The following is a 10,951-nucleotide window of genomic DNA, read 5'->3' on the forward strand; positions in this document are numbered from 1 at the left end:
ATAAAGAATTCATTATATAGATTGAAATAGTCACCAAGATAGTGGTATAAAAGGTTTGGTACCTTTTATGCTTGTAAATTATTACTTTACAAGATAGTGGTATAGAATGGCATCACCTGGCATGGGCACTGTTATAAACAGTGCCCAGGTAAATAAAGAGAAGCAACTGGAGAGAAGCAGCTCCCAGCTGCTTTTGTAAAACCCCGGTTTGATGGAAAAAATTATGGAGAGCAACAAATAAAAAACTGCTTTCTTGTATAACCAAACACTTAGTTTACGCGGTTAGCTATAAAAGCAGAAGCTACTGTGTAAACAAACACCCACTAAGAAAGTGTTTGGATATAAGGTAGCTTGTTTTTTTTTAAAAAATAAAAAGCAAGTTTTTATAATTTTTAAAGGTATGATTAGGTGTGGTTTATACTTAAAATGTATTATATCTTTAAAAAAATATTACCAGACTTCCAAGCCAAACACCCTTTAAAGTACCTTATTGAAGTTTAGTTTTCCCCCTCCTTATTTCCTCATCACTCATAATTATTATTCTTTCTACCATAAATGTAAGTTGGTTTAAACTTTATTTATTTATCTTTTTAGACAATTGATTAAGGTTATAATAACGTAATTTTTATATAATTTAATTTTAAAATTTTAAATTAAGAAAAAATGAGTCGAGTTTTAACAATTACATCAAAATTGATAATATAAAAAAGATTTCTATAACCTAGACATTATTTTTTACTGTAAAATTTTCTTTGATCCAAGCTGCAGTGTTGCGGGAGGTAAATTAGTCACCTACTATCTCTCAAGCTTTTGCCGAGTTAAGTTAATTACATCGAACATTTATTATTAAATTAAAGTTAGATTAGTTGAATCTCTTTATTACTTAGTTTTAGAACATGTTTAATTTATAATTAGATTTCTATGTCTGAACAATAATTTATTAACTCACTAGATATTCAACACGTGTTACTATAGTCAATTTAACATTGTTTTGAATTCTTTGAAGTAAAAAATGGCTTGGAAAAATTAAATTTCAATTTCTAAAATTTAAAAAATTAAGAAAAATGATCGAATAGAGAATACTTTATTTCTTTTGGTTTTGAATTAACTTTTTTTCTTCGGTGACAACCTCGCTGGATCCTGAAGTTAAATACACTTGTGCGTGCGTGGATATTCTTTGTTTCCAAATTCATCAATTAACCTTCAAATTAAAAGAAGTTATTCGAATGGAAATTAGATTATGGGGTTTTAATAATAAATTTTGGAAGAGGAGAGACTTGACACTAAGCGTGTACCATGGGATTTTACATCATATTTAAAAATGTAATTCAAATCAAGTTTTTTAAAATACATAAAAAATAAAAAAAATTTTTTTATTTTTTTTTAAAAAATACTTTAAACCATAATTATTACAGTAATTTTAAACTCGGAAAGCAATATGCATAAATTAATGTATAACTTAGTTGTCTTATTATAAATTAAAAGAGATACAAGATCATCCATATTATTGCATCAGTAATTTATTCTGACGATCAGCTCGATATGTATGAAAATTAAAGTGATGAAAGTAAATATGTTGATCACCCAAGACACGGATTTAGGCCGCAATAGCACTCGTAATCAGCTTCTGCCACATACTGGCAATGAGCATCTGTGCAACCTGGTGGGCAGCGAGAGGGACAATCAGAGTCACTTGAACAATATCCAAGGCCTTTAACTCCATCTAGAAAACCTGCAGCAAAATATTATGTGTTGATTTGTTAATAATGAAAAAGAAAATGTATTTAAAAATAATTAATGAACGCTTAGACTGTGCATGATCCTTAAAAATTAAGCAGAGGATGAAGTAGCTAGTAAATTTGGAGAGAAAAATATGAGAGAGACTTACAGGTAGTAGAAAATAACAAAACAATCACGAACACCAACTTGAAAGAAGCTTTCTCCATTTTTTTTTGTTTTTTTTTTTCTCTTGTAGTATTGTGTTTGTTGAGAAAACTTAGTGTATTAAAGAAATTCGAGGTTGTAGATATTTATAGAGAAGAAAACTTGAAATTCATGTAGCGCGATAAGGATATTTCCTTTTATATTAGATATCAATAAGTTTTGAAATTATTTCAAATATGTTCTTTTAAATTTAATTTATATAATTGAAAGATTTCATTTATATGATTGAATGATTTGTTTCTATGATTGAATGATTTGTTTCTATAATTGAATAAATCATACTTCATAGCCCTTTTGTTGATTTAAATATATTTCTGTGTATGTTTTCAAATGATAGATGCTGAGAACTTCTAGGTACGTAGTATGTATAGAGAAGAAATAGTAATATTCTTGCGGGATAATAAGTTTATTAAGAAATATAGAATTATTTTGTTTTATTATTTCTTAATGGTAAAATAATCTCTTTAGTTTTCCTTGTTTTAGCCTATATATATTTTAAAAGAACTTTTGGGCTAAAATAGTTAAACATAACTTGTTATTTTGATGAATAAATCTCTATCGATAGTTTTGGAGTTGAAAACTTCATATGAGGTATGGTCTAGTTCTCTTGCTGATTATTCTAAATTAAAAGTATTTAGTTGTCTTATTTATGCTCATGTTACAAAAGATACATTTAGGATGAGAACAAGAAAATACATATTCCTAGGCTATGCATATAGAGTGAAGAGATATCAATTGGAGAGTATTATTCCCAGGTTGGCTAAGTTTATTACTAGCAGGGATTTGACCTTTGATGAGTCCATTATATTTTGCAATGAAAATGAGTCAACTAGTGTTGATGTTGAGATGAATCAGGGTAATAACAAATAAGTGGAGCTTAAGGTTAGAGCTTCAGAGACATTGGAGGAAATTGTTTCAATTGTGCCTTTTAAGAAAATGGTGCATAATATTATTGATAAAAAAAAAAGCACCTGAAGGATAACCTTAGAATATTGCTACATGAAGATAAATAAGACAAATAAAAACATTAGTTAAGTATGTTCATGTTGATCTAGTTGATTTTACTTTGAAAGTTATAAAGAATATTGATGGTCATTAACCTTGTTCTTATAAAAAGGTGATTTCTTGCAAACAAAATTCTTAGTGAATGCTTGTTGTGATGAGAAGATTGAGTCTTTTTATAAGAACCAAACACGAAAGCTCATTAAACCATCATAGGGCCAAAATATTATTGGGTGCAAATAGGTTTATAAAACTAAGATGGAATCTCGTTAGTTGATGATACAAGGTTTAAAGCACACATAGTTTTGAAAGTCTTTACATAAAGAGAATGTTTCAACAAAGTGTTCTCTTGAATTGTAAAGCATAGTTTCATTCAAGTATTGCTTTTTATGGTTGCTTTGTTTGACTTAGATTTTGAGCAGCTAAATGTCAAAAATAGCTTTTTTATATGGTGAGTTATATAAGAGGGCATGTATATATCATCTAGAGGGTTTCATTACTCAAGGCAAGGAAAACCATGTGTGCTTAATAAAGAATTCATTATATAGATTGAAACAGTCACCAAGATAGTGGTATAAAAGGTTTGGTACCTTTTATGCTTGTAAATTGTTACTTTATGAGTGACTATAATAGTTATATGTGTTTCAGAAAGCTCTTGAATGATTTATTTTTATGCTTGTTGTTGAATGTTGATGACATGTTGATTACCTCCAAGAACATATATAGGACCAACAATTTAAAGGATGGGTTGAGTGACGAATTTGAGATGAAATATTTAGGTGCAAAGATGATTTTAGGTATGGAGATACGTAAAGATTGAAACACTGGCAAGTTATTTTTGTCACATAAAAAGTATTTCAAAAAAATACTTAAACATTTTGGTTTTGTATGACTGCAAGACAATGAGTGCTCTAATTGCACCTATTTCATGTTAGCTTCAACTTTGTCACTAAAATCTGAAAAGGAAAAGGAATACATGTCAGGTGCTCATATGCTAATATAGTTGGAAGCATTATATATGTTATCATTTGTACTTATTCAAACATTTCACATATTGTTAGTGTGGTTAGTAGGTTTATGAGAAATCCTGATAAAATTTACTAGCAAACCATAAAATGGATGCTCTATTATCTTAGAGATACTCCAAATTTTTGCTTGGTATATGATAAGTGTAGTAGCATTAGAAAAGGTGTTGAGGGGTTTATATATTTAAATTATGGTGGTGATTTGAATAGGTAGAGGTTACTAACATATTATGTTTTTACTTTTTTGAGGTGTGTCATTAGTTGGAAAGCAATTTTGCGATCCAATGCTACCTTATCTACAATAGAGATTGAGTATATGACATTGATAGAGGCAGTTCAAAAAGCTTTATGGTTGAGAGTTTGGTTGATAATCTTAGTTTGTCATATGAGTTGACTGTTTTGCATTATGATAACCTGAGTATTATTCATCTGGCTAAGAACTAAATGAATCATGAAATGATTGAACATATTATTGTCGGATAACACTTTATTCTAGATATCATGTCACAAGGTATTATATCAATCAAGTTCAAGCATTGTTTGGACTTGATTAGCTTGTGTAATACTTAAAACGTGATTGGTGGAGACAATGAAAGAGAAGTTTAAGTTTTGTAAGTTGACTCAATTTAAGTAAAGGTAGAGATTTGTTGAGTTTGTTTTAAATTATAAGCCTAAGTGAGAAAAGAGATACCTATTTCCTTACTTTATATGAAAAATCTAAAGTTGTCATATTTTAGGGTTAATGCTTATTTATGAGTGCTTACATTCTCTACACTTTAATGGCTCAAGAGAAGAGAGAAAATGTAAGTTTTGGGTTACTTTGGGATTTTATGTGAGAGAATAATTTTCTGACACCTTGTAATATCCTACTTTCTCATAATGAATTTTTATGATCGTCTTGCCCGTGAAGTGGGTCTAAGTTATCAAACCACTTAAATTCTTTGTATGTTCTTGTGCAATTGATTATGCTTCTTTTTTTATATTTCTCTATTTGCCAATTAGTTTGAGATTTTAAAGCTATTTCAATTACCAATGAATAATTTGAAATTAGCATGTTATAATTTATTTTGAATCATTATGCTAAATTTTCACACGACATCATGCCACATCATGAGGTTTATATCATTGAGTGATTAATATTTGTGATTTGCGTCGATAAATGTTGCAATGACTATTATAGTTCAATATTATCAATACAACTAGATTGATATATTTGTTCTTTGAGCTTGTATGTTTACTTGATTATCTAAAGTGTTGTTTTGCAAATTGTAATATTTTTTAATTTTAAAAGAAAAAATATCAGGCAATGATGGGCATGTTGTGTTAGAATTTTACTTAAATATGAGCCAGCATGATTGTGGATTTTATATTTTAATAAAAGTTGGATTGAATATAAGGTTTAGAAAAAAACAATAGGTCAAGTTTATAGCTAAATTAATATCCATTAAAGATTTTGAGCTATGATTTGTCTCAATTAAATAAATAGGTGTGATGGTTTGTTTCTTGGTACATGGTTTATTATAGAACAAAAGATACTATTTTATTATTAATTAGGCTCATGGTTTGCCTCAATTAAAAAAATAGGTGTGATGGTTTGTTTCTTGGTACATGGTTTACTATAGAACAAAAGATGCTATTTTATTATTAATTGGCTCATGGTTTGCCTCAATTAAAAAAAATAGATGTGATGGTTTGTTTCTTGGTACATGGTTTAGTATAGAACAAAAGATACTATTTTATTATTAATTGGGCTCATGTTTTGCCTCAATTAAAAAAATAGGTGTGATGGTTTGTTTCTTGGTTCATGGTTTACTATAAACCCAAAGATATTATTTTATTGTTTAATTAGAGTTGGGTCCTCTCTCGCATCCTAATCCTAGAGTATAAATAACAGTTTATAAATGCTAGTTTTATAAAAATATTTTTTAATAAAAAATATATTAAAATAATTTTTTTATTTTAATATAACACATTAAAATTATTGAAATGTGTTTAAAATATTAATTTAATATTTTTTAAAATTTAATATATTCTTAAAATATATTTAAATATAATTCCAAACACAAAAATAAAATGATATCTCAATACCTTGCATGACAAACTTAAGTATGACTCCCCTCGCATTTGCTTGAAAAGAAAAAGAAAAAGAAAAAGAAAAAGAAAACACTGTTCAATCAATTACATAAAACGAAGCAAGAACTGAGGTGTGACTTTTAAGAAAGAAAACAGAATCCATTGTCCAAGAAAGACAGGTATCGCAGAGCTCCTCTTTAGCATATAGCCTCTGCAGACTACACCCCCAGCTCTTTAAAGCCAGTGTCTTGAATAAAACAAGAGGCGAAGCAGTCAATAGGATTCACTGTCGATATCCTGATGATATTTAATTCATGGAGGAAGCCTTTCACGGCCCTCGATACCTGAGAAAACAGAGACAACCTTGAGGCTGATCAGAAGGAATCATACCTCCACCCTTGGACGTGTCAATTGCCTCTAACATGGAGACAACCTCTTCCATCTCTGGCCGTCTGTCCGGATTAGCATCCCAGCACCTCTTCATTACATTTCCAAGAGCGCTCGGGCAACAGCGAGGAATTTCTGGCCTTAGATTCTGTTATAAACGTTTGTTTACTTTTCAGCTTTCTATGATTGGAGTGATTGTTAAAATTATTATAAACGTTATATTATGACTTCCAATAACTGGTAAAAAAAGATTACTAAGCATCTATAGAGAGAGGGGGGGTACAGAGAGATGTTATTAAGATAGGGCAAAGATATTTAAAGCTTGGCCACTTGAGTAAAAAGAGGAAAGAAAGGATGGTAATTTGACCAAAAAAAGCTTGGCTGTGAGAGGAGCAAGAAAAAACTTTCAAAGGCTTGGCTGTTGAGCAATTTATAGTTTTACAGCAGTAGGTGAGGTTCAAACATTGCAGAAAACCATGCACAGCATTTAAAACACTTCATCTACCTGTCGAACAACAGCAGATGTCACTTCTGAGAAGCTGAGATCGGGATATGGCATGTCACAGCAGTATATCTCCCACAGACAGATACTAAAACTGTACACATCACACTTTCTATTATATGGATTGCCATTGAGAACCTGCAGAATCACAATATTTTGATGATAGATAAGATAAAAATGTTATCAAAGCTGAAATGAATGCTTGGAAATTGCTAACTTAAGCGGTCTCTATTCATTGACAATCAACCACTTAAATAGATGTACAAACTCTAGCACAGAAATAGAAGCCACATTAGCCTGAAATTTCAAACGATAACAATTTCAGTAATGCATATAATCCTTCCAACTATTTTCAACCCCCCCAATTCACCATATTGAAATGTCAATCTTCTCCGGCGAAAGAATCTACATTAGAATATCTGGAGCATGCAAGTAAAATTAAGATACAGCTGTTCTTCATGGCCGAACTTGAGTCTTAAATTCACATTCTCGATTATAACACTATGGTTTCAATGATAAAGCACTTTAATACTGAATTGTCAAGAAGCAGAGGCCTGTGTGGCTTCTAAATTTATACCTCTGGTGCCATGTACCCAAGGGTTCCAGTCTCGCCGGTCATGTCATTAGGATTTGATGCCTCAAGGCGAGCAACTCCAAAGTCAGCTATCTTCACTGTACGTGTCTTATCCAGAAGCATGTTTTCAGTTTTAACATCTCTATGGACAATCTTCTTTGAGTGGAGATAGCTCAACCTATAAGGAATTCAACAAGGCAGCTTCAATAATTTCGAATTGCATAGCATTGCTTCAATGGCAGAAACGGAAAACATCCGAATGGTTAGAAGGTCAAAATAAAATACAAATGGGCATGAGTATCTGACCCTCGTGCAAGATCTAGTGCCATTTGAATAACCACTTTGAAAGTAAGCTTCCTTCTCCAATTCTTTATGAGGTAAGATTTCAAAGAGCCCCCAGGGCAATATTCGACAACAACACAGCAAATATTACTTGGCATGCCAATGTGACCATTCTCTGTTTGTATGTTTAACTCTGAAGAGCCGATTGTAGCTCCAATAAACTGCAGAAGGAGTATGGCTTGATTCAGAGGAAGTAGATATAAACATGAGAGCAATCCTCATCGAAGATGTAAGACGGGTACTTGAAGAGAATACATGTTGAAATACTCCAGAAATGCTATGGAAATGTTACAGTACACTTTGCAAAACTCAATCGATTCGCCACTCAAAACAAAGAAAACTCCAAAAAACGCACCAAATTATATAAGCCAGTTGCATTTTAAGTATCCAAACCAGGGAAGCATAAGTAAGTATAGCACGTCATTGCTTTAAAGTTCGAAATTGATTATCCGTGATACTTTGAATGATAGAACAAGTTGCATCCTTTATTGTGAAGGTTCACATGCATCTTTTAAAGATGGAAGGAAGGTTGGATGTTTTCAAACTTTTAAGTCAGTGTCATGTTATCTGGGGAAATCAAGAGGAGAGAAGGGTACTCATGCATGAAACAAAATCTTACCTTAGTCACGTTGGGATGATCAAGCTTGTGCCAAACGACAACTTCTTGCGTAAAAGCTGCTCTAAGAGAAGCTATCTCGGCATCTGACCGGTGGCCTTCCTCCCCCCAGTCGAGAAGCTTAACTAAGCCAGAGGAAGAATATAAAACTCAACACGAGAAAATAGGAAAAAAGAAAAATAATGATAGTGGGGCAAGGCTTTTCTTAGGTGTTAATTTAGGTGGAGCACTTGGAGTTGATCTTAATTAATTCTCAAACCTTTTATTTCCAGAAAGTAAGCCAAAACATGACAGAAAAACAATTAAACAATAACAATAATAAATTCGGACACATGAGAGTTGAGGTTAGAAAAAGAAAAAGGCTAACGGAGATGCTGCTGCGTCCAACTGCCAAATCATAAAATCTCGTGAAATCACGGGTTTCTGCAAGGATCCAGGATTGCTAAAAGGTATACACAAGTTAAAGAAAGCAAAACACCTTTCCTTTTCCTCTTTTAAACCCAGCTGATGAGATGGCTCATATAAATTATTTGAATTTACCTTCTTTAATGCACGAGGATTCCTCAGCAACCAGGGGCGGAAGAAAAAAAAAAAAAAAAAACAAGCTCTAATGATCAATATGTTTATGGTTTCAAAGGATTTTATCGCTTTTGATGCATATAAAGCCAAGGGTTAACTATATAATGACGATTCCTCGTAAAATTAATTAATATTTTTAACTTCTTAACAAAGCCGAAGGGCACACCCTAGCTTCTGATCATAGCAAATTTGAAACCAAATTACATAAAAATAAATAACATTAATTTCACAAACTAGAACACGTTCAATTTATATGGATGTAGCGGAGGAGGAGGAGGAGGAGGAGGTGTGGCGGAGGTAAGAAAGACATTTGAAGAATAAGAAAGGGAACACATGTACAAATATGAATACACACATGCACACATGGAAACGTACCAGCAACATCTTGGCCATCATAAATGCCACGGTGAACGGTGCCAAAGGTGCCGCGAGCTATAACACTTTTGATGATGAGCTTGGAGGGGTCAATCTCCCATTCTTGTCTTGCTATGGTTGTACTGTTATTGTTACTGGCGAGTCTTGGGGTTTCTTCATCTCCTTCTCCTTGATCTCCATCTTTCTTGTTTTTGTTTTTGTCCAGAGTCCATGCCCTACTCAAATGCCTTTGCAGTTGCTCGTCCAAGCTCTTGAGATCTATTTGATCTGCTCTCACATACCCACCATCGCTCTCACTCTTCTGGTCCTTCATCTCTCTCTTCTATTTCTGCAATTAGATAGACCGAAAGAAAACTTTGAAGTGCGTGGGGGAGCAAACCGGGACAGAGACAAACCGTAACTACCTGCGGACGTGCGTGGGTTTTTGTTTTTTAGAATTTCAAGGGCGGTGTTGTTGTTTCACTGTGTAGCTTATCTATAAGGATATGTTGTGATACTGACGACGACGACGACGACGACGTTGCTGTTCTTGTAAATTGTAATTATGGCAAGCTAGTGAGCTTTCGAAGACTAAAGAATTAGTCGGAACACTCTTCAATATGGTCGGGTTCCCACGCTTTTATCTCTCTCCCTCGCGTCACGCGCCCACGTCCAGCTATCACCCAGCCCACTAAACAAGTGTTAACTCTAGTGGTAGTAAAAGCTTGGGATTAAGAGGTTTGTTTTTTTTGTGGTCTCAGGTTTGAGCCTTAGGTTGCTCATATGATAGCCACCAGAGGCTTACATGGTCGTTAACTTCAGAGCCCGTGAGATTAGTCGAGGTGCGCGCAAGCTAACTCGAACACCCACGTTAAATTAAAAAAAAAAAAGAAAGCGTTTGGATATAAAGTAGCTTGTATTTTTTAAAAAAATAAAAAGCATGTTTTTATAATTTTTAAAGGTATGATTAGGTGTGATTTATACTTAAAATATATTGTATCTTTAATAAAATATTATCATACTTCCAAGCCAAACACCCTTTAAAGTACCTTATTGAAGTTTAGTTTTCCCCCTCCTTCATTTCCTCATCACTCATAATTATTATTCTTTCTACCATAAATGTAAGTTGGTTTAAACTTTATTTATTTATCTTTTTAGACAGTTGATTAAGGTTATAATATGTAATTATTATATAATTTAATTTTAAAATTTTAAATTAAGAAAAAATGAGTCGAGTTTTAACAATTACATCAAAATTGATGATAATATCAAAAAGATTTCTATAACCTAGACATAATTTTTTACTGTAAAATTTTCTTTGATCCAAGTTGTAGTGTTGCGGGAGGTAAATTAATCACCTACTATCTCTCAAGCTTTTGCCGAGTTAAGTTAATTACATCGAACATTTATTGTTAAATTAAAGTTAGATTAGTTGAATCTCTTTATTACTTAGTTTTAGAACATGTTTAATTTATAATTAGATTTCTATGTCTGAAATATTGGTAACAATAATTTATTAACTCACTAGATATTCAACATGTGTCTCTATAGTC

General features: G+C 32.2%; 1 protein-coding gene across 1 annotated transcript; it reads right to left on the reverse strand.

Annotated features, from left to right (window-relative positions):
- Positions 1-6,065: 6,065 nt before the first annotated feature.
- Positions 6,066-10,009, reverse strand: LOC118058273 (serine/threonine-protein kinase 54). The gene is made up of 6 exons (XM_035070987.2): positions 9,420-10,009; positions 8,469-8,590; positions 7,814-8,010; positions 7,511-7,685; positions 6,937-7,071; positions 6,066-6,579 (listed from the first exon to the last, which is right to left on the reverse strand). The coding sequence occupies exons 1-6, from the start codon at positions 9,730-9,732 to the stop codon at positions 6,373-6,375; spliced, it is 1,149 nt and encodes a 382-aa protein (XP_034926878.1). The 5' UTR covers positions 9,733-10,009; the 3' UTR covers positions 6,066-6,372.
- Between the last annotated feature and the right edge of the window lie 942 nt (positions 10,010-10,951).

The sequence above is a fragment of the Populus alba genome, chromosome 17 (assembly GCF_005239225.2).
Source record: "Populus alba chromosome 17, ASM523922v2, whole genome shotgun sequence".
Lineage (NCBI taxonomy): Eukaryota > Viridiplantae > Streptophyta > Magnoliopsida > Malpighiales > Salicaceae > Populus > Populus alba.